Source organism: Pyxicephalus adspersus, chromosome 1 (assembly GCF_032062135.1).
Source record: "Pyxicephalus adspersus chromosome 1, UCB_Pads_2.0, whole genome shotgun sequence".
Lineage (NCBI taxonomy): Eukaryota > Metazoa > Chordata > Amphibia > Anura > Pyxicephalidae > Pyxicephalus > Pyxicephalus adspersus.
Window position 1 is genome coordinate 66370212 of NC_092858.1, and position 27930 is coordinate 66398141.

General features: G+C 33.0%; 1 protein-coding gene across 2 annotated transcripts in view; it reads right to left on the reverse strand.

The window, feature by feature from the left end:
• Positions 1-27930, reverse strand: part of LOC140331527 (short stature homeobox protein) — a 33092-nt gene that overhangs the window by 3076 nt on the left and 2086 nt on the right. The window contains exons 2-4 of one of the 2 annotated variants that reach the window (XM_072412611.1): positions 25906-26114; positions 15182-15239; positions 13927-14015 (exon numbers count right to left, since the gene is read on the reverse strand). In XM_072412611.1, coding sequence (XP_072268712.1) covers positions 13927-14015; positions 15182-15239; positions 25906-26114 — 356 coding nt within the window. Of the gene's footprint in view, positions 1-13926; positions 14016-15172; positions 15240-25905; positions 26115-27930 lie in introns of both variants that reach the window. The other variant, XM_072412602.1, reaches the window with a different exon arrangement.

Consider the following 27930-nt stretch of genomic DNA (forward strand, 5'->3'; position numbering starts at 1 on the left):
AACAGACAGCTGTTTCATCCTTTGGGAGTCATTTAGTTGACCATGGCCATAGATTCAGCATGTTAATGCAGCGTTTTCTTACAAACCAAACAACAAAGAATCAGACATATTTGTATAATTTGCATATAGATTAGTTGACTACATGTTCTTACATGTCTAATGCCTAGAATCATGCGCTAGCAATTACCAGTTAAGCATACCACTTCTAAAAATACATGGAGATGATTTCATAATTTTGATTTTGTGTGAAGGAGCACATCAAGTTAAGAAAAATATTATACTCAAGTGACTCTCAACTTTTAAAATGTTCAGTTGCACTTGTGTGCATTTACAAAATTAGGCCTCTGTATTTAATACATAATTCATAACATATGATTAACCATTGAAAATTTTTGTTGATTTAATCAACTTCTACTTTTAAATCTCATTTCAGCAGTACAAGTCCCTGAAGTGCTATGTCAAGACACCTTAACAGCACGACTACAACAAGCCAGCTATGATGTTATGGTGTTCAGTATTACAAAAATATCTCATATGCTTAATTTTTTATTTGAAAACAACCCTCCAGCTTGTCCAGCAAATGTCCAGCTTTAACAGAATTTGATAAATGCATTGTGTCAAGAATCCTAAATTGTTTTTATAAATTACAAAACTGAATAACAATTAAGAATGAATATTTTATTTATGAAATTTGTGAACCAAACCTAACATATTTTAAGAAACAGGTCCAACTGACTAGGAAAACAATTTTGTTTAGTGCAGATGGCAAGCATTTTAATCCCTAGGTTTTGCAGTACATATCAATGAATTTTTTTTTCTTGTTCTACAGGAGTGTGCTCTTTTTGTCATAGTTATTTTTTACTATGTATTTTTAACACATAAAATTACCCTTAGCCTAAACCTAAGACTAGTCATAAACCTTTGACAAAATGTATCATATGATAAAAAAATATATGTTTTTTAAATTACTAGAGTATAAGCAAAAAAAAAAACATAAAAGCTATATAGAAAAAAGAATGATATTATATCTGGTGTTTAATAACTACTAGATATTTACTACAAAAAAATAAATTATGCTAATTTCACAAGTAAATAATTAAAACATTTATTACTAATGTGATAGTTAAAGGCATTACTATCTGCTTTGTAGTTTTCAAAAGTAAGATGTTTTAAAATATACAATATACATGCACATGCAGTATTATTGATAAGGAAGAATCTACTTAAGTGATAAACCTAGGATCTAATATGAATTTGCCAGTTTTTTTACAGGTTTATATACAATCAGCATTGTATTGGGTCCAAAAGTTTTGTTTATATGGGAAATCCAACTAGAATTTAACTTTCAGATGTCTTGTACACACTCAAGGACAGTAATGATGACCATATTTTGTCCAATAATATCTTTGTATAGCAATTACAAATACAGGGCCTAATTACTAAAGGTTAATTATTGTTCCCCAAACACGTACAAGATAAATATAAGGTATGCAAGATTTTTTCTCGATCATAATTTGTCTGATTAAGGTAAATGCAGATTCACTTTATTCCCTAACACTGACCCACTTAGGTAAATGACCTTCCCACTACACACATACATACACTAAAAACAAAGGGAACTCATTTTAAAGCATAATGCTGAATATGATGCGCTGAACCTTGGGAAGTCTTATCTAACTCATTGATTATGTAAATCTGGAAAAGGATATTAGCTCCTACTGTGATTGGGAAAATGTTACAAATGTATGAATCCGGTATGGCTCATAAAAACTTAAGAAGTGATTTTATGGTGTCTCAATGTTTATCAGAAAGTAGCATGGGAAATGGGATTGTAGATTTGATATTTCTTTCCTATTTTTTTTCAAAGTTATTATTAATTCAAAATGGCTTCAGCAGTAAACCAAGCAACGCAAGCACAGACATTTCACTTGTCCTTGGAAAAATGTTTATGTGGCTTAACGTTCGAGAGACAGAGACTTTAGGGAGACTGGCTGGTTTGTTTTGGTTTCTGGAATGAAATTCCAGGAGATGCACTACAATGGCATAAGAAGACCAACAAAATCTGAGGAACATTATGAAATTTAAGGAAAGGGGGGAATGTGTAGAGTGGTGGGGACTTTGGGGTCTTTTATTTTAAAATAATCACACAAAGTAGCTGTGACAAGAGTCAGTGACACAGATGATATTATTCCCTTTTTAGAGTTATACAAACTGTGTAACTACAAATCTGCATATTGTGACCCCCAAGGACAAAAAAACTCAATAGTGATTGAAGATCTCTAAGTTACACAGATTCTACCAACAATAAGATATAAACAACTTGCAAATACAAAAAAAAAAACACTAAATTCAGCAGCAGAATAAAAGAGCAGTTTTGGCACATTAAAACTTCAAAAATCTAAGTATCTGTACCACAGAATTTAGAACCAAACTGTTGACCAAAATACTGAATTTTACTTTTTGAATCCAAACAGCAACACTACTAAATAATACCCATTTTACATATTGACTGATGGGAACTAAATATGTCTTTTTATATCAATAATCTGGAGCCAATGAACAAGGTTCTTGAATGATGTCCCGAGATGACAGCTGTCCAACGACAACTTAAAGAGGAACTAAACTCAAAAGTAACCCAAACAAAAAAAATACACTTACCTCCGATCCCGCAGAACAGTAGATTGGTCCAGAGGTCTCTTCCATTGTGTCCCGCGTTGTCCAAGCATTCGTCTTCGGGCGGCACTCTGGGCGCCACCATCTTCTCCTCTTCTTCTGGGTTCATCTTCCTACGTCACCCAACCCAGGTGCAGGATCTAGTGACATAGATGGGAAAAAAACTTTTGACGAAAAGGCTCTTTCTCGGGCATGTGCAGAAGGAGCACCCAAAAGCCTCTGGTGATGTGTGACGTAGGTATCCAGGGAGGCTCTGCACTCCCATTCATTCTCTATTGCTTAGGCGATCGACAATTAGGGAGTGGTGCTGCACACGTTTTTTTTTAAAAAAAAGGCTGTTGCACTTAAAAAAAAGCAAACTGAATTTTTACCTTACATAAAAGGGTTGCCTACCCTTTTATGTAAAGTGAAAATTATGAGTTTAGGTACACTTGTAAGAACAAGAATCTTGGGCATTTACAGTATGTGAATGCAACTGCAGGTCAGTGACAGCAGCATTCTCATAAACAATGAACAATAAACACCATGGTCTTGGCATTTCTCTGCCAATCTTCACAAATACTGCAGTCCAATATAAACTAATTATCTAATTGACAACTCTTTGTAAAATCATTGAACAAATTCTTGGTTGCTGGTACATGCTACCATTTTGCTTCTTCCCATAGAGGAAATGAGGCCAGGCTAAGCTAAAATATCCATGCACTCACCATATATTATTGCCTATAGTGAGTATTTAAATATGGAAATGAAAGCTTTAGAAAATTTGCATATCAACCACAGTGCAGTTTTTTGGGGAAAGAAGGAATGCATTTGCTGATGGAGCATTACCACTATGTTTACATGCTTGGGGAATGGAAATATTCATCTTAATGAAGAGGACCCATGTTGAATACTGTGGATGTGTTGTTAATGGAAGAAGGCTTCCTCATTTATGATTATGAGTATCAGACCACATTTTAGAATCTGTATATCTAAAAAGTGAGAAGCCTTTTTCATATCTGTAGTGTTAATACAGACATTGCTAAATATAGAAAAACATGGTTTATTATCTATTTAGTGTATTGCTGATCGTAAAAGCCCTCTTTTTTCTCTTTTGTTGTTAAAGATTCCCTTTAACCAGATAAACTTATGGGAGTTTACTGAATGACATTACTGACTTTTTTTAAGGGCACAAGCTCCAAGCTGTCATCGTGGTCTAGACATCACTACATCACAAACCAAGAATGAAGAATAAAAGTTCAGGGCTTCATTAGACTAATGCCTATTCCAGGGCAGTAAAGGATCAGAATAACAGCTCAGGAGCCTGCACCTTAAAAAAACAAACCAGCAATGGCAGCTCCTGTATTTCCTTCAGACAGGTATGTAATAATGTCAGGATGTATTCTGCTTGCATAACACACATATCACTCCCCTAATTAATAACGTAAGCAAACAAGGCTACATAAATTGAGAATCTTCAAAAATAGTGTAACGTGTACTTCAAATATCCAAACATATGAAATCCATCCACACATTATTAGGTATCAAAAATGGATATGAATTTGCCTGATCCTTAATCAAATAACTAAAATTTATATGCATACAATTGTCCTAGAAATTCTCCACTTACTTTAGTAAATCATTCCCAACTTTGAGGTATAGGCTTTAATTTGGCTTTATTATCTTAAAATCAATGTATATTTCCAATGTAAGTCATGCCATCATCACAAAAAATGTTATACCAAATCTTTTACCATTTTTATTTTTACTATTGTGTTCCCAAAATGCAAATCACATATGAAAACCCTGACATTTTTAAAATTGGATTCAATTGGATAGACTTTTTCTGAAGGAAAGAATTTAGAGAGTTAAATGTACCCCTTTCCTGTTTATTAGTTGATACAAATCGCTTGTTGAAAAAATTACATCAGCAGCACTGAGACTGTAGTAATATTAATCAAATATTAAGCATGTTGTTACATTTTTATGTAAATAAAGATTCACAAAATAAGTATATATATTAGGTTAATTTTAAACTACATTATTTAGAGAAGCACAATACCAATGAATATACTTTAATTTAATAGTATTATAATTCCAAACCACAAAATGTTTTTTACGGATGTAGAAGAATAGGTCTATACATGCCCACAAATTTTTATATTGCTGGTGAATTTGTTTGCTTCCTTTATTGCTTTCTGAAATTTCTAACTTCATAACTTTTCATTAAACACAACTGGTTTATATTTCTGTTGGAACATTAATAGCATCTTAAAATACATTAGAAGGCATCAGTATGCCAGCAAAGTAATGTGCCAAAGACTAAACAAAAAAGCCCCGTTAATGGTAAATGTCTGCAAAATCTACTGAATTCTTTGCTACAAACTGTGTAATGATTCTTTTAATAATTATTATTATTATTATTATTAAAATATAAAAAAGTGTGAATCTTGAATAGCAGTGTAAAGCGTTGTAATCTCTTATTTTAAATAAAAAATCAGAGAAGCCTAAAATGTAAATGTTTTCTCCTTATGAATGTGGTGTACAAACTTTTCACAGCCTACAAACCAGAAATATGACTGACATGCACAGTAGTATTCACAGACAGTAAAGAACTTTCTATGCTTTTAATATTTTCAATCAGGGATAAAAGGAAAATATAGCAATAAATTGTTTTTATTATACAACTTTTTGCAACTGTTCTACAGCTAATCAGTTATCGATTTACCATATTCCCTGCGCAGCTGATATACTAAAGGAGGGTTTTTACTCGGCAAAATAAATCTGCTTTTGCTGCAAACATCCAGTTTAATTTCTATTTTCTTACATCCTTACACATAATTGATTGCTCAAAGGGAAAGTAGGTTCTCTAGCAGAATAGCAATTATTAATACTTTAGTAAATCATTCCAAGCATGTAAAACAACCAAGGTGGAGAGTAGTATATGGTGTAATATGTTAGGCTTTATTCGGAAGAAACATTAATAAAGATGTTGTACAATGTAGCAATGTGTATAAATCATAGCCAGGTATTTAAACCTACCACATGTAGTAATCATACTACAGTATAGTTTGGACAAAACAAATAAAAATGTTTATTTAATAATATATATGGCTTTTAGTTTACACTTGTGATGATTAGGCTATATAAAATATACATTTATTTTAATTAACATGAAACGTTTTGTTTTCTTTTGAATTATAATTATTCACCATGCTTTATGTCTATACTAATACCATAAAATAATAAACTGAGCCTAAATTAAAAATTGAATGACTACTATTTAATAAACATACTAGGTCAAAATATTGGTTGGCTTAAAATAAAAATATATGGGGGAAATTATTTGTTGTCTAAATGCCTGGCAATAAAACATCATACTGCACTTAATTATTATTTTTCATTTATATTGTTTGTTATCCATATTGAGGTTTTTGTATCAAACAGAGTTAGGGCCTCAATTGGTAAAGTCAGCTTACATTGTCAGAGTGCAGTGTTCACAAACACACGTCTACTTGCTCAGCACCCCCATGAAAGCTCACATGTACAGTCGTACTCAGCTTCTAGGATGAATTAAACTGAATAAATACATGTGAAAATTATTTATTCTAAGTACCTTCCAGCAAAACGAAAAAAAAACTTTTTTTAAAAATAGTTTATAATCACATCTAGAATATCAAATACAGCTGGAAAATGTATTTTTTTTTTAAAAATAAATACAATTAAAGTGCATTTTCTGTAGATATATATTCACTTAGCCAATATAAGGTATTATCTGTATTTTCACTTTCCTGCTACTCTTTTTATGTAATGTAGTGCATAACTTTGTTGTTTTCCATTTTCAGTAATAAATATATTGTTTAAATGATTTGGAATTATCAATATAAGCACTGGGATACTGAGAAACTGTTAAATACCCAATACATTTGTATTTATTATAATGTCTTCTGCCCTCTCCTGCCACTAGTAGCCAGGACAATTGAAAGCCAATAATACACAGGTTGGGTTTCTAAATGTGCATTGACTGTATTGTGGGCTGAGATCTCATCTTGGTAAATCTGCATGTGCACTTGAAGAGTGTGACATTATCAGTATTAATGTCCATACCATCATTATTTTATGCTCTGATTAATTTAGATAAAAGTTAAATAAATGTTTACTTTCATATATATATATATAAAAGAGAGAGAGAGAGAGAGAATGATAACAAATATCACATACAAAAAAATGTTAAATTAGGTAAACTTGCTTTATTAAGTTATCAATAAATGTAACTAAGATCTAAAATAACTAAGATAGCTAAATTACTAATTCCTGAGATTAAGACTTTGTCTAGAAAAAAATACTTCATTAGAACACTGTTAAAGTAATTGTATCAAAGCTTAGTAAATCAGAAATAGCTGTTTATATTGTATTGTTTATTGATTTGGCAATTATGTTTATGAAATAATTAAATCAAGCCCTTAACGTGAATCTGGATAATACCATAGATTAGGTTTTGCAAAAACATATTTAAAGCTCATACTGTCATTGCTGAGTAATAATCAGTGGTAGGTAGGTTTCTAATTTGATGCAAATTTTATTTAAATCTCTAATATTTTTAAAGAAACCATCTTTATAACAGATAAATGAAGTCAGACTTCCCAGCATTACACTGCAGTAATGTATTCAATGCAGCTGCACTCTGAATGAATTGTACATGGTAGCAACATTGAAGCCCTGACAGATCCAAACTTTACTTCATTTTTTCTTTACTTTTTTTAAATGACATATTACTTTTAAACATAACATTGTCATATTTTACACCTGTGAACTGTGGCCCAGTTTATATTTAAAGGCCTCTCAATTTTACAGAGAAATAGTAGACATAAATAAGCTAATCATTAAAAATAAGAGAAAGCAGAGCAATATTTTAGTGATGACAAGGAGTTAACCACACCATTCATATGTTTCCTAGTGAAAATTAGGAAAAAGCATTTATGGAACTAGCAAAAACTTCCCAAAGGGGATAACTAAAATCATCAGAATGAACTTGCTAAATTCATTCCAGTTTATTGTTTGAGCAGAAAAAAAGATGAGGAAAGGGGAATTTTTTATGTTAATTTTGATATTGATAGATATGCCAATTATCTCCCATTTTACCCCTACATTTTGATGAAACATGATTAAATATTACTGTAAATATATTTAATATAGGTCCATGAATTAATTTGTTAATATGTAAGAATAGAGACATTTGTGTATTTATAATTCCTGTATATATTAACCTACAAAGTAATATTAAGCAACCTAAAAATAGTTTAAAACATAAACAAGTTATATTTATAGAATAAGGGTTTCAGCACACCTGATGTCAGTAGAGAATGAAAAATAAATATTAATACTCTATTTTTGGGGATGTTTTATTTTAGGATAAAAATATATTTTGTCATTGTATTAGGGTAATAAAGTGTATAAGCAGTAAGAAATGTTACAGTACATTCCTACAAAAAGTAACTAAATTAGAAATATGTACTAAGTATATGAAACTGCTATAGTGAGGAAGTTTGATTGTAAAATAATAACTGGCTATTAGTTTTTTGGTGATTTGTAAAAATATGAAAAAGTAATTGAAATAACATTGTGAACATAACCTTGAACACAATATGCCTGCTGTCATTTTTCTAAAAAATGAATATTGCCTTGTATACTTCTATACAACCCGCCTAAAACAGCATATTATGACTATCTATATAAATAGGAATATGTCTCCCACAGCTAAGTGAAAATGTGTTTACTGTACATAGTAAACTCATTTTATTCTATAAATATGCTGTGTATAGAGTTTGAGAGGTAATTTATAAATATAATTGGAAGCATATATAAAACATGAATGAGTCATTTGTACAGTTGTGGATTTTTTACTAATATATCCTGCTTTTATGACTATTTCATGGAGCAGAAGACAGCTGAATGCAAATTTTAAAATGCAAGGATATGAATTAGCACTAAGAAAGCACATGGACCGCATCTTACATGCAGAACAGGAAATCCTTATGTTTACTATATATGCTGTGAAACTGAATTTCTAAGAAATCAGATAACTTCAGTTTTTGTGCTCCAACATTTGATGAAACTACCTACAGATTGCTTTACCGTTTTTTTAATAATACTAAAAAAATAATCCCCAATATGGCCCCTAAACAGATAAAACATATTCACTTTGCAACATAAAAAAAAATAGCTTTGCAGAGAATATCTAATTGCATGTTAGAAACATAAAATAGCAAACAGGAGTTTTGCTTGCAAGCTTGAAAGATTAAAGTTAAAACAGCTTCTCTACATTCACCAAGCTAAGTGAAAAATTCCTTCCTTTGCTATGTGAACAAACTGTACTAGACTGTGCAAAAAAAAAAAAAAGATTATTTTAAAGAATGGAAATATACATATATAAAACTGGGGCTGAGTTTACACGATTAGTATATTGCCAACTGAAGCAACCTGAAAATTACAGAATTGATGGATTTCTTTTATATATGTAACGACTCTGTAGCAATGAGAAAGAATTTTGATCTCTACAAGACAAACAGTCAAAATAAAATCTGCTTTCCTATATTTGTCAAATAAAGGGGAAATTTACTAAAAGTGTATATTTCAATTTACTGCTTTCATAAATTGACTCCAAAATATGTATTAATTATAAAATACACTATATTATCCATCTAATGGGATTTCCATTTCTAGTGCACACATAGACCTTTTTTAAAATAAAGGAGCCCTAGCCTTTCACTTAGTTTCTCAGGCTATAACTGGTTTGCACTGAAAAAGGCCAGACAGCTTTGAGTGTTCTAGCAGCCTTGAGATTGCTATTTTCAACACAGAGAACAGATGATGCAAAATAACCCCTGCCATCCCTCAACATCTGACAAATGGAAGTCTTTTGAAATGTACAAATAAAAATGAAAAACTCCTTTAAGGCAGTCAGATTTTTTAAATCAACACGTGTGTAAAGGTGGAGAGGCATTAGTAAATACTGCGAATATCCTTTACCGACTGATCCTAAGAAATAACAAAAATATGTGAAAATCCCAACCTACTATAAGGGTGTTCACATGTTTTGTAGACAAAATGGCAAACAAGAAATATTCACCAGTTAGAAAATAAATACCTAAAATTCAGGATTGGAAATCATATTATAAAAAGTATATTGGTCATATATTTACAAAAATGGGTACTTTAAGAAATAAGATACAATAATGTGTTTTTTTTAGTTTGTCACCTTTGGTAATCAGACTATCTAGGTAATGAAGGAATGTGCAACCTTTCCTACCAATAGACAGTGCTCGGTCCCTGATTGGACCCAACCTCTGTGGGTTTTAACCTTCTCTTTACAGTGATGTTGTGAAAATATACAATTGTATATGTTATTTACCTAAAGCCAAAATATTTCTTTCTTTTTTCAGAAAGAGTGCAAAATGACTCTTTGTACCCTAGCTAGGGATCTTTATCCTCTCTCTTTGGCCTGGTGATCAGGACGGTAATGGGAAATACAAAATACTTGAGGCAGGAATAAAAGATACTCTAACAGGCTTTCAATAATTTTTCTAATCACATGACTTTCTAATCATTTGCACTGTTGTATATTAGTTACCCTGCTTGCTGGATTAGTTAAAATACAAATCTGTATCAATGTCAGATTGAGGGCCCATTCACACATGCCCATTGAAACAATGCATGTATTACTGCAACACATTTTGATAATCTATACGAGCATTGGTGTTTTGTGTCAATGCTCTCTTTTGTCAACACATCTATAGAGTCATTGAGCAAAATGTTTTTTACTATTCATATGCCATACCTTAATCATGGTAAACCTCAACTAAACCATGATAGTTATGGTAAACTCAGCGCTCATTAGCATGCATCATGCCATTCTCTGCACACATTTTTCACATAATACATAGAACCTTTGCAGCCTTCACAAAGTGCATACAATTGTAGTTTTTAACAGCTGATTGGTATGAATTGGTTTCAACATCTAATATAAACATCCACCACAAACAAGCATCCAGCTTTAAAATGGAATCAATTAGGTAAAATTGTATTGGAATACATGCAAACACAATAGTGGTAAATAGGCCATTTGATTCAATTTATTCTAAATGTCATATATAAGGAGCAGGAAACCAACCAACGCACTTCCTATCTAAACTCAAGTAGTAGACAAGTATTTAAGTAATTATTAGGCAAAAAAGGAGCTTGATCATTGTGCTCAAAGTCAATGAGTCATGGGAAACGGTGCAAAACATCACACACACACAAGTGATGTTGAGACAAATGTATATAAGGAATTACAATAATTCAATGTATGAATATGTATTTAATTACCAGTCATGTGAAAAAAAAGTCAATAAAATTTAAATTTACACTTTTTTTGAGTGAACTATCTTCGCTTTTTAAGAAAATCAGCCCAATTGCTTGGTACAGAACACATGAACTTAAAAAATAGGACTCTACACATCTTGCTACTTTTTGATATTTATAAAAGTAGAGCTGTACAGAAGTAGGAAAAATAATTATAGATGTTTTATGTGAATAAAGCTCATGTGTAAAAAAAAAGAAAAAGTCAGTCCCAATAACTATATGCCTTCTATTTCTATGCCCTTCCAATTTAAAATCAGAAACAAAATTGCTTTTCAATTGGAAAAGTGCAACAGTGGAAAATTATTTTGCCTTACTGCTGCTTAGAAGTTTCATGAATCATATGTCACATATAGCTTCTACTAAAGTATTCGTCTGAAGTTAGATTTCACCAACTAATATAGGAATAAACTACACATTTGTAGTGAACTAATGGAAAAACCATAGCATAAGAAGAAGTTAAAAAATGAATGAAACATAACTTTGCTCTAACCCACCAATATCACTAATATATTCAGGCCATTAGAAGACTGCCTATCATCACCACCAGAGAAAATGAAATATGTTTTCAGCTCGTTCTAAGGTTCTGTGTGGCACAGTGTAAATTTGTTATAAGGTACTGATGTTTGTCTTCATTTTCTACCATAAAAATCTAGCTGAAATGGCCAACAAAAAATGATTTTGACTGAAAACGTTTGTTTTGGACATCTGTCCAGCAACCACATGTATGCTCGAAGTTTGCCACTTTCTCCCTACAAACATCAGTTAGTCAATACAACTTTAGGTGGCCAACCATCTTATAAAGTCCCCACTGTATTGTGAAAATGAGCGACAGTACTTATCTGTTTTACAGAAAGTCAAAAACAGCTTTCATAAGCTAAACATGTACGGTATTTGCCATTTTTGTTTTTCTGAAAAGTTCATTAATAAATATGAGCCATTTTTTTTTAGGAAGCACTTGGTTACCACACAGTAGCACTTACACCTAGACTGCTTTAAATGCTTTTTCCCCACATCATCAAAAAACTTGACAATTCACACCGGAAAACTAATAAAACTTGGACTGCAGTCTTGCTAGAAAAAGTGCACAATATCAAATTGTTCTCAAACTGTAGGAACAAATTAACACTCATATGGAACATCTTGAAAAGTGTAATAACAAGTCAGATGTAAATATATTTTAAATATAAAATTACAATGGCAACAATGTTGGAGGAGGTGATGCAGCCACTGACCAAAAGTAAAGCTAATTACCCATAGTCTGCTGCATTTTCAAAGGGTCCAAATACGCTCATGCATTTCAAGGCTCATGCATTTTATTTAGATGAATCATGTATGTGTTTTTCAACACACTCACACAGGAAAGGAAAAATTCCAATAGTAGCTACCAATTTCTTATGTTTCATTTTTATAACAGATGCTTATCCCCCTGTATATGGATGTACTGTTGTGTCATTTCAACAATACACAGTAAACTTGCATACATTTTTGTGATGATGTTCTACATTCTACTCTTTCTAATAAAACATTGATGTACTAAAATTGGTATTAAGGGATAAATATATTTATAAAGACATTTATATGATAGATTAGTACTATATAATTGATTTTAAAATGGCAAACCATTTATTATTTTATAATTTATTTTTAAATTAATTCTCTGGAGTAGCACATTGCAACACAGTGCTTCTTTTAATTGTATGCATATAAAGAGAATATTCCATGATGCACTTTGGGGTCAGAGTTCACACAGCCATCTTTAAATAGGGCAGAGTCTATCAAGTTTGCCTTGTCTACCCTTACATCATTAGATCACTGCTTTAACAGAGATTTAACGGATTGTGATTTTTTTTTTACATCAGAGGTGCATTGGGGAAGCCACCCCAGATCTGATTCCAAGTGTAAAAAATATTAAATACATAAAATAAATAACTATAAAAAATAGGTAAATAACAAAGATATTACTTTCCCACTGAGCCAAAGATTTAAAAGAAAAACACGAGCAACCATGGGTCACATTTTGTATTACTGTGTCAGTGTCTAATATCAGCGAGCACAATGTCAAAACCAAATGTTTTTGTTTGTGTCACAATTTATTTCTGGGAAAAAAAGTGTTTCTAAATGTAAAAAAAAAAAAAAATGTCACTGTTACCTAAACATCACATCAATATATTATCCTATTTGGTCGGAATGCTTTCACTGTCACAATTCTTCCTAATGAAAGCATAGGAAAAAAAATATTTGTATCTATATCTACAACCAAACTAAAACCTAATTTGTCTTTGAAAAAAAAAATCTGTCCCGGAAAAAAGGAGCATAACTTAGACATGATTAAAAATAAAAATAATGCACACTAGCACCTAAAGTTAGAAAAGATGGGAGGGTGGCTAAAGTGTTTAAAATGTATTTACCAAACAAAGGAGGGCATTTGTCCTTTAAATGTTCAATATTTTTACCTTGATATGAAATGCCATCAAATCAAATTATTTTCTTAGTGAGCTTTCTAAAATTAACCAACATTAACATGCCAAAGCATGGCAGTAAAGGTAACCATAAAACCATCTCTGGAACAATGTCTGAAAACAATTTCAGTGTAATGCAGAGACAGATCACATTTACATTCTTCTGTTTGAACAACTGTGCTGACCTCCTGTCTAGTAATGTTACCAATGTTAAACTGTGTTAGGCTGTAATTACCTTACATGAGGACAATGATAATAATTGTTTCCAAAATAGTTGTAGAAAAAAAAGAAAAATAAATGTTAGGTATAAAAGTAAAGTTTATACATGGTAAAGTTTATGATTTAAAACTACTGAGCTTTATATTCTAACCAACTTATTTTTACCAGTAAATGCAAATAATAAATGCGCTACCTGTTGGAAAGGCATCCTTAATGCTCCCATGTTGACATATGGCGCAACCCTACATGTTTCTAAATGACTTGCTGTTCCCAGAATCACACCTGAAAAAGAAATATAGGTCAGTACCGATTACAATTGTATTGGACTAGTAGGTGGAATCCCTTTTCTGAGCCAAAAAGTCAATCTCCTGGGAATAAGTAATCAGTAAGCCAAGGCTAAAGAGTAAAGGTGCGTACACACTTCCAATTTTTATCGTTCCAATCGAACGACGAACGATCGATTGGGCAAAAAATCGTTCGTAAAAAAGTAACCAATGACGCCGACGAACGAGGAAACTCGTTGGAAATGAACGACCGGACCTGTGGATCGTTGAACATCGTTCGTGTGTACGGTCGTTCGTTGATCGTCCATGTTCTGAGCATGCGTAATGAACGAACGTTCGTTCACTTTCCTGTCGTGCACATAGCTCCTCTATCGCTCAAACGATCGTATCTATTGTGTGTACAATATCTACGAACGATCGTGTCGTTATCTCTATGTGCAGGATCGGTGCTATCGTTCGTTTTCCAACGATAATAATTGGAAGTGTGTACGTATCTTAAATCTGCCAATTTATTTGCTTGTGCAAATGACTGTATTTGTGTGTGATATAATATATAAATTACTCTTATAAAAAAAGTATAGTAGTGCTGCCAGCTTATATTTAGGCTTGGCAAATTGTGCTTGCACCCATATATCTGCAACAATTTCCAATATACTGTGTGAGAATACAGTTTTATATTGTGCCATTTCAATTTTTATCATAAAAAACCTCATGCCAGTTTGAAGAAAAAGAGGTTCAGTCCCCAATGCAAGTTTTAGAATATATGGCCATTTTGTGTGCATCTGCAGATGTGTGTCTTTATGGTATAAGTTCTCTGACTCTACTAAAATTAATTTCTAGATTTTGTATTCCTGCTTTATTTAATATTCACTTCACTTTACTCAGATGTTTGTAAATCAGCCCCAGTGTCCAGTGAAGCCAAGGTTTTTGTCTTTTCTTCTAGATTTCTGTATATTTCATATTTAAAGGTTAATCAATGGTCCAAAAGGTCCATCAATTGCCAAGGACTGCTAAATGTTACAATTTGATAAAAATGTTCCTTTAATCAATAGAAAAATGGCATAAGGCTGCTTTTAAGTTAATGCTCAGAAAGGAATGGTTGTGTGTGTGTGTGTATGTATCTAGAAAAGGGGAAAATTTGATCATGTTACTCACCGTACCCACCTTTATGCATTTGGTTTTCTTGTTTTCTGCATTTTGCTCTTCTGTTCTGAAACCATACCTACAAAACATGGAATGAATTAGTATTCTTTATCCATCAGAATTTTTTTCACTATCAATTATTCATAAATTAGTTGCAGGCCTTCAAACCTTAGAAGTTGTGTATATCTCCAAAAACAATGACTTACAAAAGTAAAACTGTCCTGTTCCAAAATGTCAGTGTTTGTCAAGATACTGACCGGTTATCAATTAAAGATTGCAAACATCAGCCAGGACAATTTTTACAGACTGTGGCAAATGAAATGTTTGTGTTATGCCCTAGCATTTGTTTGCTAACTATTGCTCTATCTATTTCCAAAGATTATGGAGTTTTTGTGTCTGTATTGCTACAGATTAGTGTTTTAAGAGTCAGACCGTAATGGTTAATATGTCATATTTTCTTATTTCTTGGCAAAACCGCACCTTAGTAACAAGTTAGATGAAACACACTCTTTATTTCACTGTTTATTCTGACATGTTGACCTGTTTATGGTCACGAATGATCAGAGACACTACTATAAACAAAATAAAGTTGCAATGTCCAGGATCAAATTAGGTATTGGTAACAAAGGAGCAGAATATGAAAGTCATGTTGTCACTGCCAGATGGTATATATGACAATACCTGAACACACTCATACAGTGTATTACTACAGGGAAAAGTGTCAATTCAATTTAAATATCAAGAGTATATCTCCTAAGTTATCATATGAATAATTCTCAAAGTCTTTTCCTGTATAGTTATTTCCATGCTGTATAGAAGTTATTAGTATCTAGTTTTATTAGGATTATTATTATGCAGGTTTTAGTGTATTAGTATTAGTATTCAAGATCTGTGGCCAGAAAAACACTTGCTGTTGTCAATTGCTAAAATCATTCACACCAAACACACCAATTTAGTGGGGAATAGATTTGAATATGGGAACTATGTGGATAGTTTTGCACCACTAGCTTTCCGCGTTTGATTTGGATTTGTATATTCTCCATGTACATACCAAAACATAATAGTAGGGTAATTGGCTTTGGACATTGTTAGGGGCATTGCTCCTCAATGGGAAAGTTAGTGACATGACTAGGAGCAAATATATGCTGGAAAATATGATAGTGCTATATAAATATATAATAATATCTGGTCACAGCACTCACCAGCAAAGAAAGGAGTTTCTCCTTAGCAGAGCACACATCTTAGTATACTTTGTGTACTATACCCCATGCTTTCCCTGTTTTATGCCCCACACAAATTCCTCCTTCTTTTAGGTTGACAATCTAACTTGGCCTACTATATAAGATCATGAACTATAGAATGGACAGCCTTATTTAAAGAAATTGATATAAAGTCAGACATTTAATAGCGTTCTTTTTGATTTGTACTACCATGTCCCTGTTACAGCAGTTGGGCAGGATCTCTAAATATGATTATGTATTCCAGCAGACACCAGAGCTAGACGCAGTGCCCTCAGTAATAGAACTGATCAAGTCAGACAAATCTCTTCTAGTCCACAGTAATATAAGTTTCTGGGAAGATATATACAATGAGGGGTGTAGCTGACCAATGCTCTTACAAACAGGCTAACAAGCCTTAAAAGCAATGTCTGGTGAAATGTTGGACTTTCACCTAATATTCACACATTAAATGAAGGAAATCTGTGCTGAGAAAATATGCATTTATACTTTGCAAAGTGTCATTATACCTTTAATAAATCAACCAAGTATGGCAGTCAGGCGGGCCTGGAAAACTAGAAATATAGCAATGGCAGCCTCTGTATTTCACCCCACGCAAGCTCATTTTAGGAACAATTGTAACAGAAAACTATACTCAAAATGTCCCCTCAATATGTTTCTGATGATTTTCCACACCATTTTTTAACTTTAGGTATAAAATCTTGAGGCTGAGCCAGACATAGAACCTAGCTGTGAGGAGAGTGTTTCTTTATTGTACCGAGAAGAAGATAAACCTCTAAATGCTGTGTAAACAAAGTAGGAAGACTTAGGTGACAAGTTAAACGACTGTAATGTGTTTTTTCTAACATATACAACTCTCCCTTTTAACAGGATATGACCTAACCAGACAATATGGCTGCTTCCGGGACCATTATACTATAAAATAGGGGAAAATTGTGTTTTTTTTTACAGATGACATAACTTTGGAACTTAGGTGTGTTAGATAATTATATGAGCAGTAATGAGTTGGGAAACAGTTTTTTTAGTATGTTATGCCAGACAGTAATTCCGCTTTGAGCAATTCAATTATTAAAGTAAATTTAATCTTTGGTGTATTTGCAGAACAGGATGATTATGTCCTTAATGGCAGAGACACGCTAACCATGCATTTGTTTGTTTTTTGAATGAAAAGTTCCTTAAAAGCACCAAGCCTCTAATGTGTATGTTTTACTACAAACAGTTTTTATTATTATCCCATACTTCTGCACATATACCTATTTAGTTTACTAAATTGATTTTAAAAAATCAGTTTAATTTATATCACTCAATTTTATTAGCAATTAAAAGGATATTTGTACCTTTAAACATATTTTAGAGGTCAAGGACATTGTGTCCAAAATGTGGAGCGATACATGCATCACTAATGTATTATTTTTGGAGCTGTCCATATATGGAAAGATTTTGAAATGAGGTGTTACAAATTATAAACCAAACCACAAATTAAGTGCTCCATTTAAACCCTATTCTGTGTCTGTTTGGGTGCTGGGAGCCAACAACCCCCACTGATACACGCATAAAGCAAAAAGGTTGGAAGCCAGAAGGGCTATCTTAGCAGAATGGATCAACCCATTAGTGCCTTCCCTACAAGGGGTGATTAGGGCGTTAAAAACTGTATTAAAAAAGGAATGGGGCAGACGATAAACAAGTAATCCGTTATTTTCAGGTATGACATAAGTTTATAGAACAAGTATTTGTTGCCAATGAAAAAACAGACTTATGATTTAAATATTCTACTGGCAGTAATTTACATGGTCTGTCGTATTATGCAATGATCTTTAACTAGTAAAAGGGTTATGTATAAATGTCATAGGCAATGGATGTTGATTTTACGATTAATATATAAGATTTGGGCAATCAGTTTTAGTCCCCCCTTGCTATGTTTTGTGTATTTTGTGTTTTATGCACTATGTTATATTCCAAGATGTATATATTCAATGTGGTTATGAGTATTTTGTATTGTACTGATTATTCTAATATAATACTGTGTTTTTTGTTTTCTTTGGTCTATGGTATATTAGAATGTTATGTTATTGTTGGTGTATATAAAATTTTTAATAAAAAAGATACTTTAAAAAAACAAACATATTTTCTATCTGACCTTCCTCTCCTAATCAAATTTAAAAAATAATATATAGAACTCTGATGCAGAATATTATGAAGCAAATGCACACCTGTATTGCACAGGGTTGGAATAACTGGCCATTTCACATACTTGTGCTTAGAACAGTGAATTCCTACTAAATCTGTACACTGGACAGATGGAAGAGTGACGCCTTCGGCAGGTGCTGAGCACTTAGACTGTATATATATATTTTGGCTCTGTTCTCCTTAAAATTCTAAAAAGCTGCCTGGAATCTGAAGCTCTTGACATACTTTTGTACCTGTACCATGGAAATACAGTACATATACAAAATGGTTATACTGACACTGACTGAGATTATATTTGAATATGATTGTGGACATTGACAGTTTTATGGATAAAAATATATATGTTCCTGGGAGCTAGAGTAAATCTGGAAATATACAGAACATTTATTATGCTGCTGGGGCAGAATACTAGAGAAAAATGTTCATAATCCTTATGAATACATTAAAGACGTTTAAGCACAAATGTAAACTTTGTCAAACCTTGTCTTCCAGAGAAAATACTTACCACTTACCATGTGACAACTGACATAGGTTATGTATTTTGGTGGTATGTGAACAGTCAGCAACATTTGTCACAAAAAAACATGATCTATGTGCCAATTGCACTTCTCCGCAATTGTGAACAGCTGCTGAACCACTAATGTGCATACGTCTTCAAGGAAAGATATACTGCATTTCAAGTGTAACCCACTCATGGTTTTATTGTTCCTATATCTCAGTTAGGTAGATTTTTTTTCTATTTACTAAGAATAAAAAGGAGGGAAAATTCTAATTTTTAGTTTTTGTAAACAACTGTCCAGAAGGAGAGAAGAGTAACTTCATCTCATTTCCTGATGTGTCTAGAAAACAGGAAGTAAAGAAAAATTTTCACAATAAAAAAACCCAAAAAACTAACAGGATTCCTAGCCATTCCCATTCCTATACAAAATATATTACAATTTTGGCCTATGTTATTACTATTGTGTTTATGTTAAGAAACTTTTGGTTGAGCATTTCTTTTAAAAAAATAAATCCTGAAAAATATGCTATAAAGAGAATCCTTCATCTACTGCAGGAGATGAATGAAAGGATCTGCATCACTTCCGCCCATTCATTTAGGGAAAGGTGCAGACTTTTTAAAAATGATAATATATACACGTGAAAGTCGTCCGCTTGTTGAAAATCCTAAAAACCCTGCCCAAACGTACAGATCACAGCGCTGCGTAATATGTTGGCACTATATAAATCCTCTTTAATAATAATCATATCTGTTTATATATAATACATAGGGGCTGCTGTATTTATTAATTACATACACAGTCACTACATACACACTCACTACCTGCAAAGACTTAGCTCAGTATAAACCTTTGTTCACTTTTAACATTCAATCTTGTGCAAAAGAAAGCACTAAAAATAGGAATTTTACTTATAAGATTGGATAATTGAAGGGAATACTGATTCTCCATATTTATGACATTTATGACACTAATTAAACTTTCTTTACTCCTTTAATAAATCGATAAGGCCTGCTGATAGTTAAAAATTATTAACTTCATATGTGGCCCTAATAGCTCGCTATTTTGACTCCCTATATCATCTCAACAATTGCTATGTAGTGAGACAATGATTGTCATTAAAATGCAGAACTCCCTCTAGAGGCTAATCTAGAAATATCTATATAATATTAAATAATGAAAATATGGATAGGCAAACCTGTAAAATGTAAAATTCACATCCAACATTTAGAATGAAATTCTAACTCAAAATATGTGCTCAATAAAAGTGCATCAAATGTTTGCTTTACATTTAGAGAGATAATAAAAACGTAAGTATGTAAGGAAGCCTGTGTTACCTCTTCCATCACCTTTAGAAAACTATGCGCTTGTATACATACTACTGCAAAGTCATACTCTAAAGAATCCACATTCAAACCACCAAATAACATTTTAAGGGAATCTGTAACCAGGAGGGGAGCTCAGACATGCAGAGGTTCACTAGTTAGATAAAGTAATAACTCTCCATGGTATATGTCAGCAACCATTTTCATTTAGTATTGCAAGTATTTGGAGTTATTATTTGCAGGCTCCAAACCCAGAACAATCCCCTGTGCTCTCAGGCATATTTCTAATTCGAATCCTTACATTTACCTAAGTGCAATCTACTAATTTTGTATTAGAAATCAATGAACACTGACAACATTAGTTTAAAAGTGAAAGCAATTGAGTGTTTTTTCAACAATGTGATATTGTTTCACATGTAGCAAATGTATTTTTAAATTGCTCATAAACAATGTAGAGAAAGATAATATCCCTGTATCTGTGTAATAGTAAAGTGACTGTGATTTGTAAACCTAATGTTAATATTCCCGTAGGATACTTTATGTGATCTGACTATACTTAACCCTGATTGGTTGTTGGGGTTGTGTGTTTTATACTTAGCCAAAGTATAGTAAACTACCTTATTTTGAAAAGAAAAAGCATACTTACGTACAATGATACTTACTTACTTATTAATAAATAAGTAAGTATCATTGTACGTACATATTAAACTGCCAGGTAATATATATTACATGCATAATATTTATTATTTGAAAAAAATGTTATAAATGATACAGTAAAAGGCTATGTTTTCCCGGCACAATTTTTAATTCAACAAATGTCCTGTTGTGTGCTGTCTCCTTCCTAAAAACATTTCAATAATTTAGTAACCCATGCTTAGTAATAAGAACATATTACATAGTAAGAAGATACACTATCAATCAAGTTGCAAATTTACTAAATTTGCCAGAATTATTGTTACAATGTGATACAAAATTCATTTTGGTAGCAAATTATTGCAGAATATTATTTGAATTATTATTTAAAGCTCTGTAGCACCCAGATTTAAATCCAAAAGGAGAAAAACAATGCCATGCAATTTATATGCAGTTTATAGTTACAGAGATTTTAAGAAATGCATCAAAACTGCTGATCAGTTGGAAATGGCTGTCAGTTTACACTAAAAGTTATTATGGAATGTGAAAATGAAGAGTGGAAATCTGCACTACATTACCCTGATATTGCCCTATTAAATGAGAACACACGCTTTATACAAATCTCCCTTAAATTTACCAAAACTTATCAGCCTAACATTTCATCCTATATAATCAGGTAAACCCTGACAGTACATAGAAGAATATCATGTCTGGAAACTGAAAAGTATATAAATAAGTATAGGAATATAGTATTTTAAAGACTAGGTGTACAGTAATATATATATATATATATATATATATATATATATATATATATATAGCAAATATAAAGTATTTAGATATATTTAGTGTGAATGTATCACCAGTCTAAATTTTCTATAAAAGCTGGATAAAAGGGAACCCTCCTTCTGATCCATCTCTATCCTGCCTATGTGTTAGCAGTGTACACTGGAAATCTCTGATCTGCAGTAAAACCTCCCTTTTCTATTCATCCCCAGAGTCAGAAACGTTCAGCAACTACCTAGGGATCCAACGATCTCCAATAGTGTACAATACCACACTTCACTTCTATGAGTTTGATATCCAATACAATGCACAAAGTTGATTGAACTGTCCCTATTGCCTGCCAACTTTAAAACATTTATCCACCCCTTTCAGATAAAAGATGGCAATATTTTCTTTTTATAATTTTTTTCTCCATACACCTCCCATCTGCAGCAGATAGAATGTCTTAGATCAGTAATAATAGCCTGCAACCTCTTGTTCCATCAATTAGGAAGGTGGGGGTCATTGGCTGGGCAGGAAAGGTGTAACTCCACTTTCTCAGTATACTTTAAGAAGTTCCTCCAGCCATTAGAATGTGTAGTTAAGTAAACATGGACTGTGCAATTGCCTGTCAAATGACTGCCTGTTTAATTATTACTAGCTGCACTTTCTGCATTGCATTTCCCTCCAAGCTTTATCCAATTGCCTTAATGACGGTCATTTACAAGGCAGTAATTAGTGAGAAGTGACTGGCAAGGCATTTATCAGGGTGCTCAGTACTATTCAGTGTAATGTCATACTATGCTGTGTGGATGTGCCTAGATGTCCTGCACATTCCCTTTACTTGTCAGGGTGCTGGGATCTCAGTGTAGATGACATAATTATTGCCAGCTGTCATTTATTACAAAGGACAATCTCAAGTTAGAAATTTGCCGCAAAAGCATTTTTCTAACAGTCTACAATTAACTTTGGGATTTTTAGCCTTAACCATAGAGAAGAAAATACATTTGTCATTTTCAAGTTAATAGAAATGATACAATAAATGTTTCATTTTAGTCTGATTTAACAAAGGGTTCTTCCGACATAAGATTCTGCTTCTGTAGCCCCCAACTACATTTTTGCTTGCTATAAAAGAATATTTTTGAAGGCTGCTGGTCCTGAAAAGCTGTGTAGGATTAGTATTGTGGATGGAGTTGTAGTGAACAAAGAGAAGTGCATATGTGCAATCAGTGTGTAATGTGATTTAGGCTGGTGTCACCTCCTGGCTGCGCCTTGGATAGCTCCTGGCGCATTAGCTGGGGACCTCTGCAAATAGGGAGGCTGCAGAAATAAAGAGATTTTCTCCATGGGAGATATCAAACGAAGGAGAAAAAAACAGCTTATGATAAATAAAAGTGATAAATTAGCCAGTAGATTAAGCAATAATGAATCAGTGTGCGGCGATTTGCAACCAGTTCCAATTAGACAGGAATACTCTAAGTAAAGCTTAGCATACTGTTTTAGACAGTTATTTCTTCATTAAGCATCACTCAATGATTCCTTTCACAAATACTCTAATCTGATTTCCTTTTGATTTCCATTAGAGACAGTGAATAATGACATTTAATTTAGCTGTGCACCATAAACCAAGAGATATTCCTTGTAATTGAATTACTGCCTGCTCCTCACCATGGTCTCATAACTTTCAATTATAACCCTGACAGCTGGGTGGTATGGGGTTCCAGGACACGCTAAAAATAAAAGGTTAATAAGGACCAGCAAGACATAGGAGCATCAATTTATTTACAGCAAATTTCCACTCTAAATTGAAACTGTATCTTCTAACAACAAGGGCAGAGTGTGCTGATAGAATGGCTATCACTGCAAGCCAGCAAGTATTATAATGCTCCCTTATCTAAGCACCCCTCCCTTTTATTTGTAATAATTCCTATTATACAAAAAACAATTTGTTTCGTTTCTTGAATATATCAAGCAATTTTCAAAGCCTTTCTTATTTCCTTATTTTGCCACCCCCGTGTGAATCAATATAGAAATATTTTGGCTGAGAAGGTCTCTGATTTCTCAGCAGCTTTGAACATCCTGTTAGAGTTCTGCTCTCTAATAAAGGATTACAAAGAGGCAGTTCACAAATACTGGTCATTGGTGTTTATGGAAATAGGACATCAAAGCTCATGGAGATATTACAGATCTACAACGGTACAACTGGAATCATACATAAGTTGATATCCCTTGTAGCTATATAATGACGCCAAGTTTTGTCTTTATTCTTGGGTTCAGATCAATCACACACATGCAGGAACTGTGCTGGGACCCTGGAATCCCAAGCTTTACATAGGGCAGGAAGTGTCTAGTATGGGAATGTTATGTACAAAACACATTTAGAACTATTTTGTTATCAAGCATTAGGAAAAGAAGAAAAACATGCTGAAGAATAGGAAAGGAAAAAGTGTCAGCATAAGCAACAAGTGATAGAGATTGTGTGGTCACTGTGTAAGGCAGTAATATAGGCAGCAAGTACTGGTGACTGTGTAATGCGATAATATAGGAAGATAGTACTTGGGACTGGGGGGTCATTGTGTACAAATAGGGACTGAATGATCACTGCGTAAAGCAGCAATGCAATGAGCCTTTTATGTAGTCACTGTGTAAGGCAGACCTGTACGCAGCAATGTATACCCTGTGATCACTATGTACAACAACTATACAATCACTAATTGCAATATTAAAGGCAACAATAGGCACTGTGTGCACACTTTGTAAAGCAGCAATAAAGGTGATATTGGGGACTGTATATAAATACACTTTGTTAGGAAGCAATATAAGCAAAATAGGACTGTATGGTCACTATGTAAGACAACAATATAAGCAGTAATAGGACTTTATGATCACTATGTAAGGCAACAATATAAGCAGCGATAGGGACTTTATGATCACTATGTAAGGCAACAATATAAGCAGCAATAGGGACTTTATGATCAATATGTAAGGCAACAGTAGAAGCAGCAATAGGCACTTTATGATGACTATATGAGATTGAAATCCCGCAAATAAAAAGGTTTTATACAATAATAAAAATTTCAAACATGAAATAACACATAAACCCCACAAACGTTCCCCAATGTAGATATTTCGCTTTCTTATTTTATTTTTTACCATACCACACCATGTTCACCCAAATTTACTATCACAGTCGGAATAGATAATCAGACAAGGGAATGCACAGGATTTATCACCATTCCTATTGTACTATCCATACTTGTAACTTCTATTTCTGCATGCAGCTTTAATGCTTGAGTTTGCACTTCGGTTTTAAACGAAATAATTTCTAAGCCCTGACTTATTTTATCTTTATCGATTGCTCCTCGGACAGGAAAACTTATGTCTAATAGAGATTTAATTCAATGCGTCCTGTCATAAACGTTGAACGCTCAGCTAAAAGCTCGTAAATACGTTTTACTGACTAAATAATAATTTTCAGGATTGTGTTTCCAGCACTTTCAAAGCAGCGAGAGAGCAGATGGGGCAGACTTGGATGTCATAAATCCATATGCCTGTCAAGTAGGTCAGCTGGGGCACCCTTACCCCCCGGCTCATGATAATCCAGCCCCAAAGCAGCCAAATAACCTTTAAAGAGCCCTATTTTATTCGGTGGTGGCAACGACATAAGCTAGAAAATTGGGCTGAAAACTAATAGGGTTAGCTGTGCATGTGCTGCCAAAATGTGCCTGCACTACATGTATGGAGAATTATATGGAACATAGGCGGACAGCTCCTATAATCAGTTTGATTATTTTTGATTTTATTGTTTGTATTTATAATAATATAATTATCAATATGCATAATACTGATTAATATTAATAAGTCAAATAATAATAATTAATAATTTACTAATCATATTTATTTTTTTGTTTATTCATATTCTTATATTTAACAATATTTATCATTGATTATTTTATTAATAATTGTTTTTAAAAATATCAATAATAATATTATTAATAATACCATAAGTAAATGACTTTTTAGATTACAGTTATACAGTTATCCTTACTAACATGTTCATTACTCCCCTCTTTTTTCTGATAAGAAGCTCTAACACTTACCTGCACCCTGGCCTCAGAAAGTCCCAGCCTTTGGCTCAGTTCTTCCCTCATGAAAGCATCAGGGTAGTGAGTCTCATCAAACAGTCTTTCAAGTTCATTTAACTGCTCCAATGTAAAATTCGTTCTGCTTCTCCTCTGTTTCAGCTTCGTTTGGCCATCCTCATCCTCGGATTTCACGTCGTCCCTCTTCTCTTTACACTCATAGATGCCTGCCAGAAAGTAAGTAGAAGGTGTCAGCAGTTATCAAAGCCTGACTGGGGCCTCTGAGCTCCAGCAACAGTTAGATGGACTTAAATCCCCCCTTTTACTTCAATCAGTCTATTCTTTGATATCTCTGCACCCCCTTCTTCTTCTGTGTTCACAATAACTAGCGAACCCCTTTTGATAAATGACCTCATACATGATCTTCAATTAACAATGGTGTGTATTCTCATTTATTCTTTATTCTTCTTCCCTAGCAAGTCAAAAAAAAGAAAAAAAAAAGATCGATGCAATCTGATTTCCCTTCAGTAGGAAGAAGGCAGTAATCTTAATAATTACTCTTTATCCGCCATGTATTTCATGAACTAACCCGCTCCAGCAGATACCTTCTAATGTATTCTCAATCGATTTATATTAGTCCAAAAGCGTTGTAGAGAACGCAGGCACAGAAATCAATTGGAGACACATCGAATGCAAATACAATGGGACCAAGGATTTGTATCTATTTAATATCATTTAATAATGATAATGAATCCAGTCAGTGGCTCTGCACACTCGGCTCTGTTGCTTCATTACACACAATAAATAGATTATCAGCAAATGTTACACACTACCCACTCTCCTGGGTTTATAGAAGAATACTGGAGTCACTGTACAGCCAGGGATGACACCTAGAACACCTACAATTAAAGCCATTTTAGCTATGTACTACATGCATTCCTGATAAAGTTTATATATTATTGGCAGGCTTACATGCATAACATTTATAGGTAAGATGGCTAGATGATATAATAGAATTAAATAAAAACGTAGACATGTGTAGATAGAGAGTAGAAAGTAACAAAACAATAATGAAAAATATAAACAGAACAGAATAATGTGAAAGAATAGTGTGTTATTTCAAAGCGTTTATGTGTTTATGGATACATTTGTTTGTCAGAGTTTATATAATTGTAGTATATTCATAGAACCTATTCTAACAATTTATTAGTTATCAGTATAAGTATATATATATAGCTGTAGTGTATTCCATGGCATCTAGAGCAGCCACAGATGAATTAATTAACAATAATTGTATATATATTGTAGTGTCTTTCAATGTATATGTAGCAGCTAGAGATCATTTAGTTACCAATAAATGAAAATAAATTTGTAGCGTATACCACAACACATGTAGCAGCCAAAGATACATTATTTTACATATATTGTAAATGTAGTCTATTCCACGATACAAATTCCATGGAACAGTCACATATTATTTAACATGAACTGTGCATATTATTCTGTATTTTATAGCACATGTAGCAATGATAAATACAGCAGTTTCAGTATTTGTATAGTTGTAGTGCACATTTAGCAGGCATAGATACAATGTCTTTAAACGTATAAATTATTGAAGTGAATTCCATAGCACATGCAACAGCCATTGATACATTTGTTGGCAATAAATACATATAGTTATAATGTATTTATTTGCACATAAGCAGACAAAGATAAATTAGTTTTAATGTAAATTAAAATGTAACGTATTCTACAGGCCATGTAGCAGCCATAAATACAATAGCTGACCAGAACTGCATATATATTTATTGTGTATTTTATAATAAATGCAGAAATTATGTATACAGTAGTTTACGGTAGAAAAAATGCCTCTCAGTAGGCTCGTCTGTCATTACACAGTACTGTGCTGTACAGAATGCAGGGAACAGTCAGTGTAGCTTTTATCAATGATTCTTCAATCAACAAGGCAAGAAAGTGGCTCTGGAGGTGGTTAATGGAGCCTCAATTAGAAATATGATAGTCAAGTGTCAAGGCTTTCCCTTA